This window comes from Nannobrachium achirus (assembly GCF_963921795.1).
Source record: "Nannobrachium achirus genome assembly, chromosome: 9".
In the NCBI taxonomy this organism is placed as follows: Eukaryota; Metazoa; Chordata; class Actinopteri; order Myctophiformes; family Myctophidae; genus Nannobrachium; species Nannobrachium achirus.
Window position 1 is genome coordinate 11172441 of NC_137818.1, and position 21561 is coordinate 11194001.

The following is a 21561-nucleotide window of genomic DNA, read 5'->3' on the forward strand; positions in this document are numbered from 1 at the left end:
GGAGGCCAGCATCAGTGCACTGGAGGAGGAAGTGCAGGAGATGAAGAAGAAGAAGATGAAGGGTCTGAACAGAGACATATCAACCCTTTCAAACAACATCAGAGCCATAGAGGAGGAGCTGAGAGCTGAACACGTCTCATTCCTGCAGAACTACAAGACCACCATGGAAAGAGTCCAGTTCACACTACAGGACCCACAGCTGGTCTCAGGAGCACTGATAGACGTGACCAAACACCTGGGAAACCTGACCTTCAGGGTCTGGAACAAGATGAAGGACAATGTCTCCGACACTCCTGTCATTCTGGACCCCAACACTGCCTGTCCAGAGCTCATCCTGTCTGATGATCTGACCAGCGTGAGAGAAGGAGAGAGAAGTCAGCGGCTTCCAGACAACCCGGAGAGGTTTGACCAACGTGTCAGGGTTTTAACTCAGGGACTGTGGGATGCTGGGATGTTGAGGTTGGAGACAATGAAGACTGGGATGTGGGTTTGTTAGCAGTGTCTTACCCAAGGAAGGGGATGTCGTGGGGTCAATACTGGAGTATAATGCTTTTTAATGGTGAATACACAGCAAGAGTCTTCTCAACAGGGCCAGGCACTGTTTTCTCATTGAAGCAGAAACCTCTGAGGATCCGAGTCCAGCTGGACTGGAATGAAGGAAGGCTGTCATTCTCTGATCACACCTTTACACACCACTTTCACTGAAACACTCTTTCCATACGTTTCCTTTGATGATGATCTCCCTCTGAATATGTTACCTGGGAAGATCAGTGTAACAGTGTAACAATGAACCCTGTTGCACCCACAGAATTGGCGCCTATGCAGTTACACATGATGATGATGACGATAAGACACTGAGGGCCCTATTATGATCCAGGTTTTATGCCTTATGCCTTAAAGGAGCTATAGTCAACTTTTTCATTGTAGGGCCGACACTTTGTTTACATCCTAGTCTATAGACTAGAATGTAAACAAAGTGACGGTCTGACAATGGCCAAAATGATTATTTTATCAAATGATTATTAACCCTACCATGTGTTTTCCTTGCTAGTCGCTCTGGATTAAGAGCATCTGCTAAATGTCTAAATTGTAAATAAGACACATAGGCCTACTGCAGTTTACCTGCAGTGAAACAGAGACTGGCTATAGTGAGGTTACTGCTTACCTAACTGACTGAACTGGGGAGGTGCCTGCCTGGCCTGGTCTGTCTGAATGAACGCACACAGCAACTTCACACTGAAGAGAATAAAGAACAGAAAAAGCCACGGCCGTTTTTAACAGTAACTCACTCAGCTCACAAGATTCAAGTTGAAATAGACTTTATTGTGAATGATATAGCGTCATGTTTCACATACAGTGGCTCTACAGAGCGGATATAGGTACACTACATGGCTGTGTTATTTCTTCTTGCCACCCTTGGGAGGTTTGTCCAGGCCCTGGATGAACTTGCGAGGGATTTTGTAGTGATCTGTTGAAGAAACGAAACAAACGTCAGTGGTGAGAAAAGTACTTGCCCCCCCCTCCTCCTCCAAGTATCAATACTGCAATGTAGAAACACTGTTACAAGTAAAAGTCCGGAATTACTTCAAGTAGCGACGGTAGAAAGAACTCATTATTACTCATTACTTTTTGACCCAAAGTGGCTGCAAAAGATTGCTGCTACTTGTTTCAAAAAAGCTTTATACCCTGTATATATAACATGTATATAACGACCAACTGTGTTCCTATTTTCAAGCTCCTTTGAATTGAATTGATATAAAAGGGAATATACATATATACACACACACACACACACACACACACACACACACACACACACACACACACACACACACACACACACACACACACACACACACACACACACACACACACACACACACACACACACACAATTTTATATATTTTCGATTAATTAGCCCTGCCCTAATTTGAAAGCACAATATTCTTTTAGGTTTTGTTTTTTGAAGGATAATCATTTCCACACCTAGCAGCAGATTGCCCGACTGTTGTATCTGACTGCCTTGAATCTGGACCTGCACTCTATCCTTGGCTCCAGGGACAGGCTGCAGCACAGAGCTGGCCTGGACGCGGTGCCTCAGGGCAGAGGCCACCGCCACGGGGTCCAAACCGTACAGCTCCAGGTTCTTGATGAGGGTCACCTGCAGGAAGATAGATAGCAGAAAGGGGTCATCAATATGTCCGTAACACGGACAAAATGTGCCCGAGGCAAAGACTTGGCCTGGTCCGAGGCCAATGGTGGAAAAAATGCACTCACGTATTTTATTCAAGTAAAAGTATCAATACCTACTGCAGTATAACATACTTGTTATGTACTTGCGTTAAAGTATGAAAGTGTTGGCACCTAAATGTACTTAAAGTACCAAAAGTAAAAGTACTAAATGTTTGAAAATAGCAGATCTACAAGCTCACAACCTAGGTATAAAGTCGTTGATGTATGTTTTGTGATATTATAATTTATATCTGCAAAGTAACTATAGTAACCAAAGTGTTCAAATAAATGTAGTGGAGTAAAAGTACAATATTTGGATCCCAGATGTAGTGGAGTAAAGTACAAATACTTCAAAACTGTACTTAAGTACAGTATTTAGTTACTTTCCGAGAGGCAGCATTTCCACCACTGTCCGTGGCAAATTCTGGATTTTCTGTTTCACACACCATTATAATGTACACTAGTGGTGGACAAAACCGTTAATCTCAGTGAACGTCATGTTCTCAGCAATGATCAGTTCAAACGATTCGTTCACGTTCACCATACAGCACATCTCGCGCTGCCGCCGCATACGGCCGCAACCACCTGGCGATCCTTTAGCTGTCCATTGTCATCATTATTTCTTTCATAGATGACGGGGCCCTAAGTTCTCTAACTGGCCACCATTACTGTCCATTGATTAGTGTGAAGGAGGCTGGACACACATGTCATGCATCTACTTTATTTCTTCTTTCATACTTAAATGTGATGTGCTAACTCGTCACTACCTGTCTTTTGTCCTAGGAACAACAAACACAATCATTAACACAAAACACAACAATAGTTCTTTCTTTCAATTCAAATTGCAAATCACTCACTCTGACTGTCTGAGTGTGGGGGACTCGAGGAGGCAGAGGTGAGGGGAGGAGTGAACAACAGTGTGAACATAACATTTCAAGGAAATGAACAAATCGGTCATGATTCTTTCTAGTGAACAACACATCACTAATGTTAGCCTTACATTAAGACGCCCCTGCAGTGGCTTCCGCATTGTGATTTGGGGATGGCTGCAGGAGCATCTTACCAACTAGTCAGACAGGTCGGGGGTATGGCCTGCAAAACTGCTATTGTGGCTCTACACATGCACAATGCGAAATATAGCTTCCGGACAAGTTCTGCAGGATGTATGCGACTTGTCAGGAAGCCTTGTTTAATGTATTAGTCCGTATTTTTAAATAAAATGAGTTTTTAGCAACATGTTCTCCAAAGGATTCCATTCATTTCCCCTGAACTTTTACATTTGATTTTCTTACTTTAATAAACATTGTCATAAATACTTTATGGTTCCTGTCACTAGTTTAAAGCCTTGTTTCAATCACCATGACATGTGTTTTGTGAAAATATGGTCCAATTTATGTTATAATTGATGTTAAAGCAGGGTATGCTGTAGGAGGGGCTTGTGATTTTAGGCTTGTGATGATCTTCTTCGTGTGCTTTATTTTCGGCAAGCTCAAGACAATGTCCCAAGTATCCCAAATATGTGGTTGCACGTGATTGTTGGCAGCCAATAGCATTCCTTGAGTACCATTAAAACAATGATGGCGACACCCATACAAGTGCAAACAATCTTCAGGGAGGGAGCGGTGGTGTGAACAAAAGTGTGAACGATTTCATGCTAATGATTCGATTCTTATGAACGAATCACTCATGAACGACACATCACTACTAGGTGTGTTCTAGAATTTTTTTGGATGGCATCTATAATTATTCCCTCCCTCCCACATGCGCACGTATACATGCACACGCTTGTGGTCACTAAAAGAAGTTTGAATACTATGAAGTGTGGCAGGTCTATTGTTTAATGTGTGAATTCCTTCGGCAGCGGCCATTATCACCTCAGTAGAGACAATTGCCACAAGTCCTTCACCTCAGACTAGGCTGAGGTCCACATTCTTTCTGCTCCAGCCCCTCCTCCTGTGTATCAGATGCGTATCAGATATAGCCTTGCAACAGCCAGACTGGGAGTCCTCCATAGACACCGCTTTACGATGACGTAGTTACTCACTTTGACTGACAGGTCCAGTCCGTAGTCATCAGTGCTTCAAAACATCGTCGGCAGAACAGCAAATACGTCTTTTCCAGACAGAAAATCCAAAAATACTAACGGTTGTTCTCTTTTAAGTTCTGAGATGCTGTTGATTTCAGATAAATTTCCCTTTATACAGCTTCTATATGCGAGTTGTAAACTTGCGTCGGGTATGGGGGCCGCCATGTTTGTTTTCAAAATGTGAGAGCTGCGGCAGCCGCTCGACCAATCAGGAGCGGTGTGAGGCGGGTCGCTCCAAATGCAGCCATTTGATTGGAAATTAGAACGTAAGTTCTCATAAAGAGACTCGATGGGAGGACCACCAGACCGAGAAAGGAAGCACATTGTTGATGACGTAGCTCGGGATGACTTGTGAGGCTATATCAGATACGCTTTCTCTGACAGATTTTTGAAAGGCTACGCTTGGCTATGAAAAATCACCACATATATTGCGTATCACGGTAGAACACACCACTTGGTTTAGGCACTGTTGCACAACGACTACTGGCCAATCTCAGCGGGTAGAGCAGTCCCGATTACACAGTTAAACTGATGATTAAAATTAACGATCAACTATTAAATTGTGTTTTTGGCATTGAAGACTGGAAAATATGAATACAAGCTTCATTTCTGTTTGCCATTTAGGCTTCATAATCACAAACTGCGCAGGGCAGATTACTGACATATTCAAAAATGTTTCTTGGAAATAGCACTTATTTTTCAAATGTTTCAACATAGAAACGACTGTTTCAAACAATTGCAATTATTTCAAATAATTGAGATTAGACAATTATTATGTAATAATTGTGACAGGCCTAACAGCGTGTGACGCTAGGGCGGGGGTCAGCAACCCCCGGCTCTAGAGCCGCATGCGGCTCTTTAGCGCCACCCTAGTGGCTCCCTGGAGCTTTTTCAAAAATGTATGAAAATGGAAAAAGATGGGGGGAAAAAATTTATTTTTTGTTTCAATGATTTTTTTATCGTCACTGTCTAAAGTAGGCCTAAAGCCCTGCTTCATCATACAAGACTGACGCACAAAAGTAGTGAAAACAGCTGATCTACAAGCACACAACGCCTCGCACCGCGAGGCGTTGTGTGCTTGTAGATCGGCTGTTTTCACTAGTTTAGTTCATTTTTTGTACATGATAAATACAAAACGAAGTTTTGGACATACAAGGTTTCCACCCGACAACGACGATATATAAGGCTTTTATAATTCTTTGCGGCTCCAGACAGATTTGTTTTGGGCTTTTTTGGTCCAATATGGCTCTTTCAACATTTTGGGTTGCCGACCCCTGCGCTAGGGGTTCATGAGGTTATACAATGTAGGCGCCGGTTAGAGCTTTACATCGACATCGAAGGGACAATGAATCTGTGTGACACTCACCTTCTTGTTGGACCCTCTGGAAGCCACAGAGATGTCTATGGGCTCGATGTGACCCTTCTTGGTGATGGGCGCCTGTCCAGGAAACGTAAGCTGGTAACACTGCTGCATTCTGCTCAGAGTCCTGCCAATAGCAAACACATACAGACATACAGACAGACCACTGTCAACCCATTTAGACCTGAACACATTATGACGCAATATTTTATGCTTTAACTATTGAAAAATAGCAGATATACAAGCTCACAGCGCGCGCTGCGAGCTTGTAGATCTGCTATTTTTGAAAAAGTCTTGAAAATGTGTGCAAATCTTTGAATAGATGTATTTTCAAAGCGAACGTTTGTAACTCAAATTTTGCTTCTGGGTGGTCCCTGGAACTAGATATTTTGAAATGGGGGTCCGTGGTCAAATAAATATCACTTTGGGGTCCTTCACATGAAAAGGTTTGAGCACCACTGACATAGTAGTCTCTCAAGAACAGACTAACTGAGCTCCAGTTGAAGTGAAAAGGACCTTTTCTTTGACGATGGCTGGCCAGATCGCTGACATAGAAACATAGGTTTTTTTTCCAAAAACCTTAGAAGGATTCAAAAGACACTTATAGAATCGGGTCAAAATTCTAATTTTCACGATTTTTTTAAAAATAGCAGATCTACAAGCTCGCAGCGCGGCACTCGATGCCGCGCTGTGAGCTTGTATATCTGCTATTTTTCAATATTTAAAGCATAAAATATTGCGTCATAATGTGTTCAGGCCTAAATGGGTTAATACGTAGACCAAATACTAGTGTACATTATTAGACCACTGGTTCCCAAACACTGGGTCTGGACCCATCTGTGGGTCATGGACCAATTTCTATGGGTCACGGCTCGAGTAAAAATCCCATTTTCTTTCATATTTCAAAAGATTTTCTCCTCACCAAAAATACATTTATTTATATATAAAAAAAAAAAGAATAGATGCATTTTCAAAGAAAAAAAAAAACATTTAAGAAATCCCACAAATAAAATACAATAATTAACAATAGCCGATCAACAACACGACGCGAAGCGACGCATTGTGAGCTTGTAGATCGTCTATTTTCACTAGTTTTGGGTCCCGGGCAAATGTCTAATTAAATTTCTCTTTTGGGTCACAGGCTAAAAAGTTTGTGCACCACTGCATTAGACCAGTGGTTCTCAACCTTTTCGCCATAGTTTTAGTGGACTAAATGAAGGCTGGTTGTGTACCTGCTGAAGAGCTCGTCCCACTTGAGAGCGCTGATCTCCTGGTACTCTGTTCTCTCCAGCAGGCAGTCACACAGCACAGGGTTTATGGTCACATAACTAGAAGGCAGGAATCACAATGACAGAGAAAGAATGACAAGGACTTCATAGCGGTAACTGAAGTACTGAAACTAAGTATACACTCCAGTACTTGGTACCTTGTGTAACCTGTATTACACGAATTTGAAGGTTTTCAGAAAACTCAGCTTAGGTTTTAGAAGGCGCTTTTAGAATTGGCCTCAACAATTTTGAGTTTTTTATTTTTTGAGCGGCGCTAAACGCTCATAATAGAAGTATTCCCGTTCGGAATGTAGTATTCCGCAAGGCATCAAGGGATATTTTTGGCTCACTACTGGCCACCGCAGCTCGGGGGCTATCGGTTACCATGGTAACTAGTTAACACGCCCCTAACGGGTCCGCGGCACTTCACAGGGTTGCATGGTTATCATGTGTGTGGACGTGTTAGCCATGCCATGTGTTAAGTAAAACCAGTACTTCTCCCACCAGTGCTTCAAAGGCGTCTGTACGTGTCATTCTAACCAGTAGCCTGCTGCTGGTCATGTGATCTGCTTACTTTTTATTGTTTTCAGCCACCAGCTGGTTGTTCTTCACATAGTCTGTAATGATGAGTCTGACCTCCGCCGCATGAAGAACACTGCCTTTCCTGTGAGCACGCACGCGACACACACACACACACACACACACACACACACACACACACACACACACACACACACACACACACACACACACACACACACACACACACACACACACACACACACACACACACACACACACACAGACAGACAGAGTCTGTCAGTACAACTGAAGCAACGCAGCAGGAATGCACTACTAAACCCTCCGTTTTCGTTTCGCCACGAGAGAGTACAAACGATGGGTCCGCTTGGTTCCATGTGCCCACTCACAGAGCTACAGAACGACTCTCTTTTAACTTCTGTAACCGGTAAGTTACAGACGCTTACAGGTCAGTGACTCTGAGTGTAAACACGTGGAACCAAATGGACCCTTTACGAGTCCAAGTGGTTCCATTCATTAGTACACTCTCAGAATTGGCCCATTTAGACCTTGAAAGCATCTGTGACACTTTAGCTATTAAAAAATAACAGAAATACAGAGGGCTTCCAACCTAAAAAATACTGTAAAAGGTCTTATTTGTGATGTTCCTTTTAGGCAGGGTGTTTAACTGTACTTGTACTGTACTACATTTCAATTGTATTGACTATACTTGTACTGTTCTCCATTTTTGTCTAATAAAATAATCAATCAATCAATCAATCAATCAATCAATCACATACAAGCTGCCACACTATGAGCTTGTAGATCTGCTACTTTTGAAAAATCATGAAAATGTGGGTAAATCTTTGAATGTATATATTTTTAAAGCGAACATTTGAAACTCAAATCTTTGCTTCTGGGGGGGTCCCTGGAACTAAATATTTTGGGATGGGGGTCCGCGGTCAAATACATAGAATTCTATGGGTCCTTGACATGAAAAAAGTTTGAGAACCACTGACATAGAAACATACGTTTTTAAAAAAAACCTTAGAAGAATTTAGAAGACATTTTGTAGAACGGGCCACAGGCATAAGGGTTAGGATTTAGTCTAAAGGCATGTTTTCACTACAGTTCCGGAATTTTTCCTGCAAAATAATTAGCATAATAATTTTCAACCTGCCGGGAGTTTTGTTTTTTGGGTGTTTTCACATGAGCAAAAATGCAGGCATTGCCATAAAATACATCGTTTTCACTAAAAACCATTGTCACGGTATAAGTCCGTGTTGCCAGACTTTGCGAGAGAAATAAGCAACCAGGTGTACGAAAATAAGCCCAAAAAGTGATATTATCTAGGCCACAAGAGCACTTTAAAACTAAACGCATCGCCGCATCAGCTATTTGAAAAGTGATCTAGAAGCTTACAACAAATAAAACGCAACCAGAAACGATCAAATTATATATAAGCAACTTTACGGAAATCAAGCCCATAGTCGCTTATAAGTAGCAGGCATGGCAACACGCCATACAGTCTCACTGCTTGTTGAGCAGCCGTAACGGGTGCTTCGAGTCTTCGCTTCTGTCTTTCTTTTTCTCTCTCACCCGGCCTGAACGGTTCCTGAACCCTTCAAATGGATTTAACAAGTTACAAGACATATTCTTCATGCAAAAACACATAAGGTTCAGAAAGGATCGCTGCATGATGCAACGTGTTGCACTTGTGGGCTTGTAGATTATTAGCTGTGTTTTTTTTTTCTTCACGCGGCACCATAAACGATGGATGACCAGAGAAAGAAAGAGACTTCCGCTGTGTTTGTCAATGCGATTCTAGCCTAAATAATTAATCCCCTATACAAGGTGAAGCTGTAGACCTACTTTATTTCTATATATTCCTTTACATTCAGGTCGTTTTCAATCCCAGATACAATGTTTTAAACTGTTAACTGGCTCCTTTAATGCACCTGGTTGTAAAAAAAACGGCAAATTCGCGGCATGCGTTTTCACTGGAGGGAAATGTGTATTGTCACGGTACTTTCAGCAAAAATTACTAGGTATTTTCACGTCACGTTTGGGGCACCAAAACTTCCGGCACACAAAATAGGTGGCCGTTTTCACATGGCGTGAATTTCAAAATTGCCGTAATTTTGGAAAAAACTTCCAGAAGTTTTGCTCTATGAAAACGGGGCTTAAGTGGGTGGTATTTAAAAAGGCAAATCAGATGCTCTAGAGCACTGGCCTATCAGTGGTTCCCTAAAAAACCATCAACATTAAAAGCGTGGTACTCCTATAAAGGAGACCACAAAGACGAGTTAAAAATACCAGTGAATGTTGCGTATTGTGTAGACTCTGGGTCCACTATGGGGGTCCTCCAAATCTTTGTGTGATAGAAGCTTTTTTCACCTTTTCTATATTAACCACTTGAAACCTAGCGTCCATATTCTGAGAACTTTAGCCAAAAATAGCAGATCTACAAGCTCACAACGCCTCGCAGAGAGCTTGTAGATCGTCTATTTTCGGCAAAGAGTTTTGGTCTAGAGGGGAAAAAAGGGCAGACTAAGTACAAAGTAAAAGGTCAAGTTTATTAAGTATTGATGCGGTTCAAGTGGTTAAATATCTGAAAACACAAATTTAGATGAACCCAAAATACACTGATGATTGTGCTGTCAAACGATGAAACTAAACTATATGGTATCTATGGGTTGTGGGGGTCCCTGCTTCATCTCTCTCTCTCTTGACTAAGGGGTCCTTGACCTGAACACATTGAAGACCCCTGGGACAAAGCGAGCCGAACCTCTTGTGTGCTTCCAGGAACAGAGGTTCCAGTCGTGCGGACACAGAGTAGAGGCTGGTGATCTCAGGAGGTTGGTAGGGCTTCTCCCCGGCTTCTCCTCCCTCCACAGGCTGCTCTTCCTCGGGCAGCTCCGGAGCTCGGAAGGCCAGCAGTCTGGAAGGGTTACACACATTATCATCATCATCTTCATGGCAGCCTCGAAAACAAGGATTCACTCTCCTCATCCATTAATCATTATACCCTTTAAGACCTGGAACCACTCTAACCATTATGTTATGCTTTAACTTTTAAGATATACAAGTTCGCAGTGCCGCACTGAGAGCTTGTATATCTGCTATTGTTTTAACATATGTATATGTAAAAGTACTAATTTATCATCAGAGATGGGAAGTAACGAAGTACAAATACTTCGTTACTGTAACGAAGTACATTTTTCAGTACTTTGTACTTTACTGAGTAATTATTTTTCTGGGTACTTTTTACTTTTATCCGTTACATTTTAACACAAGTATCTGTACTTTTACTCCGCTACATTTTCAAAACAGGCTCGCTACTTTGGTTTTGTGTTAATGTTGCGCCGATGCGTGGCAGATCAAACAAAATGATTACAGCGCTTGATCATCATTCATAGAGGCTGCGGTGACGCTCTGCTGCTGCCTGGCCAGAGTGAGAGTCATTGTGTCAAGTAGGAAAGCACCGGTCTATTTACTTCCTGCAACTAGACTACCAAATAAAACTAATCATATAGCCTACATAACATAATAGCCTAATACCCTATGCTCTTATTTTGAAATCCACGATTTTCATAGGAAGAGGAAGAAAGGTGGTTTAATTCTACCATCATGCTGTAAAGTGTAAACCATTCATCTCGTCACAGCTTTCAAACATCAACAATTAATTCACGTGGATTATAACTAACTATGGATTATAAACACAAGACTTTGGCCATATGCTGCTCCTGTAATGCACACGCGTTGAAAATGCGTTCTTTTTTAACCTCCGAAGCTTAGGTGAGTCAGTGCAATTGCTTTTTATCTCATGCTGGATAAAGTTCTGTATGGAAAAAGTGAAACGTTCTGCAGACTCTGCACAACTGTAGCTTCGGTCATCTTTGCCTCGCAAAAGCCTTTAGCGTGTGTGTGTGTGTGTGTGTGTGTGTGTGTGTGTGTGTGTGTGTGTGTGTGAGAGAGCGCGCGCGTGCGTGCCCTCATGCATGCATTTGTTTGAATTGATTGATTGAATACTTGATTAGCAGTTCGCATAGCAAACGCACTCCTGTATGATTATCATCCATACAGTCTGTATGGCTTGTTTACATTGGGGTCCTCTGACAGACATGCAAAACATCTTAAAGTATAACAGTCAGAAATCTGTCTGTCTGTGGATGTGAGATGTATTATAATTATAATTGAACAATGAAAACGACATTCTTATTAGGAAACCTTATCTGTATTTTAACATCAGTCATAATGGTGTAGGCCTACTTGGTGGTCAATTGGCACTTTAAAAAATGGGTTACAAAATCGTGGGATATACATATTTTTTATAATAATAATGATTGTTCTTGGAGAGTCAAATATTATCTATAACTGGTACTCAGTCTAAAAAAACACTGCTGCATTTAGATTTCACATCATAGTAGGAAACCAATTCTGGGCCAGTTTTAAGACGTATGTTTGGTGGGGATCTTTTAATTTTAATATCCTTAAAATTCTAGAAATATACGGTAAAAATACTTTTACTTTTACTTTAAAAGTACTTTTCAAAGCACATACTTTTTACTTTTTACTTGAGTAATTATTTGGAATGAGTACTTTTACTTTTACCAAAGTCGTTTTTTTCACAAGTACTTTTACTTTTACTTAAGTACAGAACGTGAGTACTTTTCCCATCTCTGTTTATCATATGGTGAAGCTTTTTTTCTTTTCTTTTTCTCCAAACACAGACGTTATCAAAATGTAACTCAATATCATAAACGACACAGAGTCACATACCTGACAAAATCTCCGGGGGTTGTTTGTTTTATTTTGGAACACAGTTCTTATATGACACAATATTAACAGCACTCACTGAGGATTCCTCCAGTCCACCTCCACGATGCTCTCCACTCCCTTGCTGAGCTCCTTGACCGTCACCAGATGATGCTGCTGCATGCTCTGCAGGAACCTGGACAACTGGTGGACGACACACACAGAGAACAGCCCTGATCAATATACCTCAACCCTGGGCAAACCTCTACTGTGTGTATGCCTGACATCTCCCCAGTAGGGCTGTCACGTGACGATTAATTCATATTTTGATAAATTAATTAAATAATCGCGATTTAATCGTGTTTTTTGTCGTTGGCATTTCTGTTTGGCTTGTAGGATTTTAAGTTGCACACAGCAGATATGACACACCTAAATATACAAAGAAATGACAGACATCGTTCCGTAATGGCGGCCCTCATACTGTTCCGTGGGCAATGCAGCTTTATTTTACACAAGACCGCGATAGGAAATACATTCGCAAAGGTAAGCTACTTTGATGGCCGTGAGAAGACTGTAACCAACCTAAATGGCGGCAAAAGTGTTAAATGATTGAAAAAAATATGAAACATTTTCAACATGTAAACGATTAAGACAAAATAATTGTGATTATAGCAAATAATTGACAATTATGTAATAATCGTGTCAGCCCTATACCCTGGACAAACCTCTACTATGTTTATGCCAGACATGTCCCCAGTTCTCACTGTTACCTTTTTATAGCTGGATCTCCTGATGTCCAGTTGTTTTCCATTTGGACTGCAGAAATGATAAGACATATTTGTGAGTGTCACCCAGGATTTAACCACTTGAACCCCAGCATCCATATTCTGGGGAGAATATTAACCAAAAAAACGTTTGCAGAGATTTTATATGATTTGATTTGAAGAGATTGGATGTGGACAGAAACAAATGGGTCAAAATACTGAGGGAGGCAACTAAGGTCCAGTTTACTAAGGCCCCATTTACACTGCCAAATACAGCCTGAATCAAATCTGTGCCACATCCAGATCCGAATCCGATTTGTTTGTCTAAATACACACAAGTCACATGGAAACAGATGTTTACAAATGTGACCTGAGCCACATTCAGAGGTGGTTTCAAATCTGATTCAAATCTGATTTCTAAAGACGTGTATCAGTCTGAATGCAGTAACCAGATCTACCCACCCAAGTTGCACCACTGACGTCATTACAGAGCATGAGAATTGCATTTTAATTTACAAGAGCGCAAGGGGTTTAATAAAAATAAAACAATAGTTCAGCATACGTTTTTAGGAGAAATGGTGAGCAGCATTCAGTGAACAGATGGAGAAATTCAAGCTCTTAGCACTTTGGAGGGATGCCTCAGTACATGCAATGTATGAAGACATATCTCACGGCATGGCAAAAAATGGGTTCACAAGGTCCTATCTGCAATGTCAGAGGAATATTAAGAATTTGAAAGAGAAAAGTCATGACACCTATGTCGTTACCCCTGTAATATTTCAGGTGTTGACGTTGTTAGAATCAGTCTGAACAAACAGATCCGATTGGGCCAAAAGATCGAATTTGAGAAATAAATCGGGTTTAGGCTGGATTTGACTGCAGTCTAAATGGGGCCAAAGTCAAGAGGGCTTAAGTTTTGTTGCATGTGGCCAGTTCCCACTCGTAAAAGAGACTCTGTCTCAATGTGTTTTTACTGGTTAAAAAAAGGTTAAATAGAAAAAAATAGTACCAGCAGGAGAACATGTATTTGCGGAGGAAGGTGCTGGTCAACAGGGGGAGCTCTGACTTCTTAACCTTGGTCTTCAGAGCGTGGAGGAAACACTGCAGAAGGAGAGCATCCAGCTCTTCTACAGAAGCTTCGGAGACAGAAACTATTATTATTTACTGTTATTATTATTATTTCATTATGTAGTGTGCACATCGAAAAGCAAGTTATTGTTAAAATACCTGTGATATGTTTTCTTTTATAATCCTGAACAGATTATATGACAAAGGTCTCAGTCGTTCATAAACAGTGATTCTTCCAGGTTTGTTCATGAGCTGATCTAGCCGGCTCCATTCACTGCCACATATTTCATCGCACTTCCAGTGCAAGTTTTGGAACCCATGGGGAGCGGCATGGCGCATGCCCGGTGGTCACGTGTTTCCCTTCCTTCTATTTTAACTTCCTTGTACGGTAGCAGAAGAACAGTCAAGCCCTGCTTCGCCCACATACAGGATATTGGAATCCATTAAAGCAGGGTTTTTCAAAGTGGGTTCCGTGGCATCCTAGGGTGCCGTGACACAAGTCTAGGAGTGCCGCAGTTTACTTATATTTGAAATTCATCAAAATCAGTTCAGTTTAACCACTATGTTACATGCAACCGAGTGTAAAATACAAGCAACCGCCAAAATACACTTTCGAAGACAAAATCAACTGTCGATTTAGTCTACTCAAATCCTACGATATTTAGTTGACTAGACTAAAAGTAAACGTTTCAGATGACTAAAATACTCCAAAAGTTGTATTCGAAAGACTACGATTTTTTCAATTTTTTTTTTCAAAATGATCAGTGTTTCAGTGACAGCCAGGGCTGGGTTTACCTTGTGGTGCTTTTTGATCTTCATCGTTCAAGACGTCGTCCTCCTCGCCGTCGACTTGCTCTCCCGTGTCCTTGTCCCCTGTGTCCTGCAGATAGGGGTGATATGGTGATAAATATCTTTGAGACGACACAATGTCTCCACAACATGCCTTTTCAGAGATACCGTATAAATCGTGATACAATGAGGGAGCCTTGAATTCTGTTGAATTGTTAATACAGAGATGCATTGCAGAATTGAATTTAAACCAGCGTTTTGGTCTAAATCAGTGGTTCTCAAACTCTAAAATGTCAAGGTTTCCCCTCAACTCTGACGGTACACAAAAGAATTTGTATACTGTCAGATACATACTTGTAAGGGGTCCATTTAGACCTCCCAAAAGCAACCCAGAGAGTCCCTGGACCCCACTTTGAGGACCACTGGTCTAAATGGTCTGTTACTCCTTTTTCTTTTAGTATTTGTTACCTTGTAGGTACCTTGTACTGTTTAATTAACTTAACTAAAAACCAACATGAAAAGGAACCGTGATAAGATTGTGTATCGTGATACAGCTTGTAAAAATATTGTGATATTGTATTTTCACCCCTACCTTCAGACTCAGCTGTTCCACAGCGGGACAGGGGGGCTGGTCTGGGGTCTGTTCCTCCGCCCCTCCCTGCTCACTCTCCTCCTCCTCCTCCTCTTCGTCGCTTCCTTCTCCGTTCCTCACCAGACCCTCACTTTCTGCATCCGGAATAGATGGAGGGCCGCTTTTATCACCAAATGCCCTAAAAACAGACAAATTGGATAAAAAAAAATATATATATATATATATTGGTATTGTTTAGTTTACATGGGTTAAAGCAAAATAAAATCTCACAACTGAAAAAGTTTGTTATGCCAAGTCCTAATCTGCGATTTGTGAAACAGCATGAAAGGAGCGACCAGACACACTAAAGTTGCGTTTCATAAACTTAAAATCAGCACAATATGTAAAAGTATGACGTTTTGGTTTTGGTGGTCAGGTTAGGCTTTTAACCTTTGCATTTATGAATATAGATCGTGGAATTATTCTGACATTTCTGGAAATGTGTAAAAGAAATACGAGCGTCTCTCACCAGAGGTTATCCATGTAGGTGTGGAGGACGGACACGCCTCTCCCTTTCATACCCAGGCTCAGCATCTCTGTGGTGGACATGGTGCTGGTGCCCACCGCCATGGGTGCCCTGCAAACACACAGGGAACACCGTTAGGACTTCAGTGAGTAATCGATAGGAAAGAAAATAGCATTTTGGGGTTGTTACTTTTCAGGATTTAAAATTCACAAGTAGAAGATCGACAAGCTCGGAAAGCGACACGATCGAGCTTTCGGATCTGCTACTTTTTTGATGCTTTTTTTAGTGAAGTGTAGTGTAGTGAGTGCAATATTTAGAATAAGAGATTTCTTCCCGACAGCAACGTTATGCTTAATTCATACATGTTGTAGGCCCGTGTTGCACAGTGAAAGATTGTGTGATCTACAAGCTCAAACTAATCTGCCTAGCAACAGTAATCTGCCTAGCCACTGAAGCATTGTGTACTGGAAACTACAAATCGGTCACTGAGGTTTTGCCATTTCCTGCGGAAGTGTGATTGCATAGAAAAGTTCTATACAATTCTTATCTTCTTCTTATTATTATTATTATTGTTAGTATTAATGTCATTGTAATAAAGGAGAACTTCACATTGTCTGTGTTTCAGCTATCACTACTGATGGTCATTGCAGCCTAGACAAATGTTGAATCAATAAAACTTGCTTCCACATAATTCTTCCACCATCCAGTGACAAAATACACCACTAGGTGGCAGCACTAGACCAGGCTATTACAGCCATACATACAGATCCATCTAAAATGTCCCACTGGACTTCAAGCAAATCTGACTTCTCTATTATAAATCCTTGTTTTGAGTGGTCTCGTGTAATATTTTGAAATATGGACTTTTGATATTCATGAGATGTATGCCATAAAAATTGAAAATCTTAACAAAAAAGGCTTGGAAGAATTCACTGAATGTGCAATGTATCTAGAACATATCAAAGTTTCAAAAAATATTCTAATTTTTTTAGATGGATCTGTAGACTGTAGACATGCTACCTCTATATGACTATTATGATACTGATGATAATACATGGAAATTAGGGCACGTTCATTATTGACAAAGGCATTTTTGAAAAAAATAAATTACAAAGTTTATACATTTTCAAAATGTATACATATATGTTTTTTATTACCTGTTGCTCACCACTTTGACAGCACAGCAGTCCCCCTGCCTCACATCTGGAAGACCACTGGATGGTAACACCACTCCTGGCAGCATCAGATCTGTGCACAATATACTGTAAGTGTGTGTGTGCATTTTGATCATTTTGAAGTTTGAAAGTGTTACACGCAGGGGTCATCGCCATGGCTTGGCTTGTGGTGGTGGGATTTTTGTCAAAATTCCATTTTAACCAAGGACATGAGTGGACAATAAAACACATTAAGAGCGGGCTCTGAATGGCCATAACAGGTCTGTAACTCTGAGAGTGTACAAATGTACAATTTGAGAACCACTAGCACTATCTGAACTCCAGGGTTCCCACACATTTTTCCCAATTTATTTCCAAAACTTTTCCAGAATATTTAACCCAATTTCCAGGACTATATAACAATAATTCAGCTCAATAACGAGTCACTTACTCCTATGCGCAGTGCCCAAAGACAGGTAGTGTATGCCAGTGGTTTTCAACCTTTTCAGGCTGTGACCCCTGAAATCATATTTGAACTGGGACCCTGGCAAGAGTTGAGGAATTTTGTATAACACGGTTTTATTGTGAAAATAGCCGATCTATATGCTCACAACGCCTCGCGTCGCAAGGCGTTGTGAGCATGTAGATCTGCTATTTTCACAATTTCTTCCTCTAATATTTGACAATTTGGCCAATGTTTAATTTGTCATTTCAGAGGTATTAACAAAATCAATAACCAAAGACAATGCATAGCTATTTTTTTCCCAGGACCTTCCAGGACCCTTGATCAATTCCAAAACAAGATATTTTTCTAATTTCAAAATATTTCCAGGAATTTCATGACCGTGGGAACCCTGGAACTCCGTATGTGCCATAGTAAATCAGTGTCATACATATTCTGAAGAAAATCTGGAGACTTGACATTCAGTAATTGGGTCAAAATAAGAACATTATAATGGTGTGTAAAAAATAAAATAAAAAATGTGCCACGGACACATTTTGTCTGTGTATACGTACATAATGGTGACTCCTGGACTTACATGCTAGCTATTCATACTTGATACAGCCAAGTATACAAAACCTTTTCGCTAAATACCCAAAAGACAGATGTGATGTGTTTGGGAAACACCGATACACAGTACATGCTAAAGAGTGTGATTTACCTGCCCCGCCGATCATTTTCTGGACCACAGCAGGCCATGTAGTGAACGTTGGCAGGGTGTTGGGGAAGCGCCAGAGCATGTACACTGAAGAATGTTACAAAGTGCAAGAAATATAAGTTACTCATATGCTTTCTGCACTCCTTTAGTAAAGTCAGTGTCCGGTCACATTACAAATATTACAGATTTTCTAAATAGTGATGAATATCGAATCACCACAGTTAAGTATTAACCATAACGACTTATATAATTAGTTTGTACCCCAGAGCTCTATAGCAGTCTGCTAACATTTCCTGAATCTCTTCGAAAGTAGCAGATCTATAAACACGTTGCCAGCTTACAAATCCGTTGGATAAGTGGCTCTTGGTTTCACTTTTTCTGCGACGCTCCAAGCAGCTTTGTGCTGTATGCAGACTATGGACTGCCCATACTATGGAGTGGAGGGTGGAGGGGGCCAAGGGGGGTTTTATGTATTTGTCAAATAAAAAAACTGAAAAAAGAAATGGTTGCTATTTACCTGTAGGATACAGTCTCTTGTCCAGCTCAAAGAACAGTGGGTTTTTATGCAGGACGAACAGTGTGACAGACTCTCCTTTATGTGCGTAAACCTTGACTACATTCAGCTCCTCCTTGTTGGGCACCAGCTCTGACAGCTCCTCCGCAGACAGCGAGGGAAAGGCCGCGGCTATGTCCGACTTCAGCTTCCTCCTACAGAACCACAATCAGCTTTATTGTCACATCACAGGTTTACAACAGAGGTCTTCAACGTTTTCAGGCAAAGGTCAGGACCCCTTAGCTGAGAGGGAGATAAAGCAAGGACCCCCCACTATTATTCTATAAAATTGTGTTTCAGAATCATAGACTTGTTTGACAGCGCTATCATTAATCATGTTGGATTCATGTAAATGTTTTTTTAATGACTTAAATCGTCTTTTAACCAAGCCTATTTGCCAAAAATAGCCGATCTACAAGCTCTCTTGAGACTCGAGAGCTTGTAGATCCGCTATGTTTGGCTAAAGTTCTCCTCAGATTTGGGATAAAATAATTATCCTATCACACAAAGATTTGGTGGCCCCCCTGTATTAACTCTGAGGACCCCCTCTGGGTCCCGGACCCCCTGTTGAAGACCGCTGGTTTACAAGTTTAAAAAAACAGGTGAAATTGTTTCCGTGCATAGTTCCCATTGTATCGTTATTTCCATAGAAAAAAAAGAAGGGGTATATATATATCAGCAGACGTATACTCTGTGCATGTTATACTTAAGGATGTTAGTCAAGGTGCCAGAGAACACAGAAAAAGACATGGAACATGGAACTACGATGTGGGTGGAATCTAGCTGCAAATTACAAGCAACACTAGTTGTTTTTTTAATATGTTTTGTTGAGTCTAGATTCAACATGTTTAAATTAAACAATCTAGTGTTGCAATTCGCGGCTAGGTGGAATCCTCATTATGTCCAAAACTGTTTGTTTCTTTTCAGGATACAAATTGCACGGAATGTATTGACAAAAGGTTGCTCATAACATGATGAGCAACTTATGAAAACAACAACTTTACAGATAGAAAGAGGATAATACACAGCAATGTTTAAAGTTGCTTAAAACCAGTGGTGTAAGTACTTTACTTGAGTATTTCCAATTTCCAATAGTTTTAGTTCTATTCCACTACATCTCGGATCCAAATATTATACTTTTACTCCTCTACAATTATTTGAAAACTTTAGTTACTTTGCAGATATAAATGATTATATTTTAAAACATACAATAATCCATTTTAGCCCTATTTTATACCGTGGCTATTTGAAAATGGCCCGTCTACGTTTGTGGTTGAGCTTGTAGATCTGCTATTTTCAAACATGTTGTACTTTTACTTTTGGTACTTTAATAACATTTTGAACACTTTCATACTTATACTCAACTACATTTTAAATGTCTGACAATACACATCAACATGAATGCAACATGACAGTGCTGTCAAACAAGTTCTATGAAGCCATCTGAAAACCATGAATAGGTTTAATCTCCAACATTTTTTATACAATGTGTAGTGGTCGGGGTCCCTGCTCACATCTCTGCCTCAGCTAAGGGGTCCTTGGGCTGGGGGGAAAAGAACGTTGAAGACCCCTAGTGAGTGGTTCTCAAATTGGATTCCAGGGACTATGTGGGTTCCTTTATGGGGGTCTAAATCGACCCATATAAGTCTGTAACTCTGACAGTGTACAAATGGAACTGTCAAGAGTTATAGGGAGACCTTGAAATGTAAAAGTTTGAGAAACACTGCCCCAGCCCAAGGGTCTTCAACAGGGGGTCCGGGACCCCTAGGGGTCCTCATGGTTACTACAGGGGGTCCTCCAAATCTTTGAGTGATAGAAACTTTTTTCTCCTTTGTATTATAATAAATAACCACTTGAACGTCCATATTCTGAGAACTTTAGCCAAAAATAGCAGATGTACAAGTTCACAACGCCTCGCAGAGCAAGGCGTTGTGAGCTTGTAGATCTGCTATTTTTTGGCAAATAGTTTTGGTGTAGAGGGGAAAAGGGAGATTAAGAAAGGTCAGGTTTATTAAGTATGTGAGTGGTTAAATATCTGAAAACACAAATTGACATGAATCCAAAATACACAGATGACTGTGCTGTCAAACAATGAAACTGTATGGAATCTATGAAAAGGTGATGGGGGGCCCTCCCTGCTTCATCTCTCTCTCAACTAAGGGGTCCTTGGCCTGAAAACGTTGAAGACCCCTGGCTTAGCCTAATGAAATAGGTTTTATTTGTCAGTTAACACTCACTACTAGCGTCCATATGACTCACTTGGCTGATCCCTTGAGCACGGTGTTGGACTTGACACGAAACGCTTTGGCAAACATCTTGTCAGCAACTCAGCATTTGTGTTATGAAGTGTGTTATTGAATAAGTTAGAGTTATTTATCCAAATATTAGTCTCTCAGTGATAATAATAAATGTGCTGCTGGCCCTGTGGCGTTTTGGTCCGACACATTAAAATGACCGAGGGGAAAACACATACACTGTGCTGTATGGTTCCGTCCGACGCTTCGACTTGACGTTGTGTCACATCTAGCCATGACCGCCTGGGAACGTTATTTGCTTTAAAAAAGAAAAAGGGTGTTTTACAAGATATTCATGTTCTCTTTTGATTGACTTATTGATTAGCAGTTTACATAGGAAAAGCTCAGCCAGTACAGTTCAGATAGGATTTAAGCCCAATAAAGCACTATCGGCTATGGCTTGTTTACATTGGGTCCTCAGACAGCAAAGTGACAATTGAATGATTTTTAAAGACATT

General features: G+C 40.8%; 1 protein-coding gene across 1 annotated transcript; it reads right to left on the reverse strand.

The window, feature by feature from the left end:
- Positions 1-1370: 1370 nt before the first annotated feature.
- LOC308292086 (eukaryotic translation initiation factor 2D-like) lies at positions 1371-21229 on the reverse strand. Its single transcript, XM_080734316.1, has 16 exons — positions 21069-21229; positions 18774-18964; positions 18260-18343; positions 17100-17190; positions 15946-16053; positions 15438-15615; positions 14852-14936; positions 13998-14124; positions 12995-13040; positions 12325-12428; positions 10255-10407; positions 7522-7611; positions 6912-7007; positions 5686-5806; positions 1988-2162; positions 1371-1468 (listed from the first exon to the last, which is right to left on the reverse strand). Exons 1-16 carry the CDS (start codon positions 21122-21124, stop codon positions 1398-1400), a joined length of 1776 nt encoding a protein of 591 aa, XP_080590442.1. The 5' UTR covers positions 21125-21229; the 3' UTR covers positions 1371-1397.
- Between the last annotated feature and the right edge of the window lie 332 nt (positions 21230-21561).

Coding starts and splice junctions, on each gene's coding strand:
- LOC308292086 (XM_080734316.1), bottom strand. CDS start 21,124: ATGTTTGCCAAAGCGTTTCGTGTCAAGTCCAACACCGTGCTCAAGGGA. Junction 15,616..15,945: donor ACCTACATGGATAACCTCTG/GTGAGAGACGCT, acceptor GTCTGTTTTTAG/GGCATTTGGTGATAAAAGCG. Junction 14,125..14,851: donor AGATCAAAAAGCACCACAAG/GTAAACCCAGCC, acceptor CTGTCTCCGAAG/CTTCTGTAGAAGAGCTGGAT.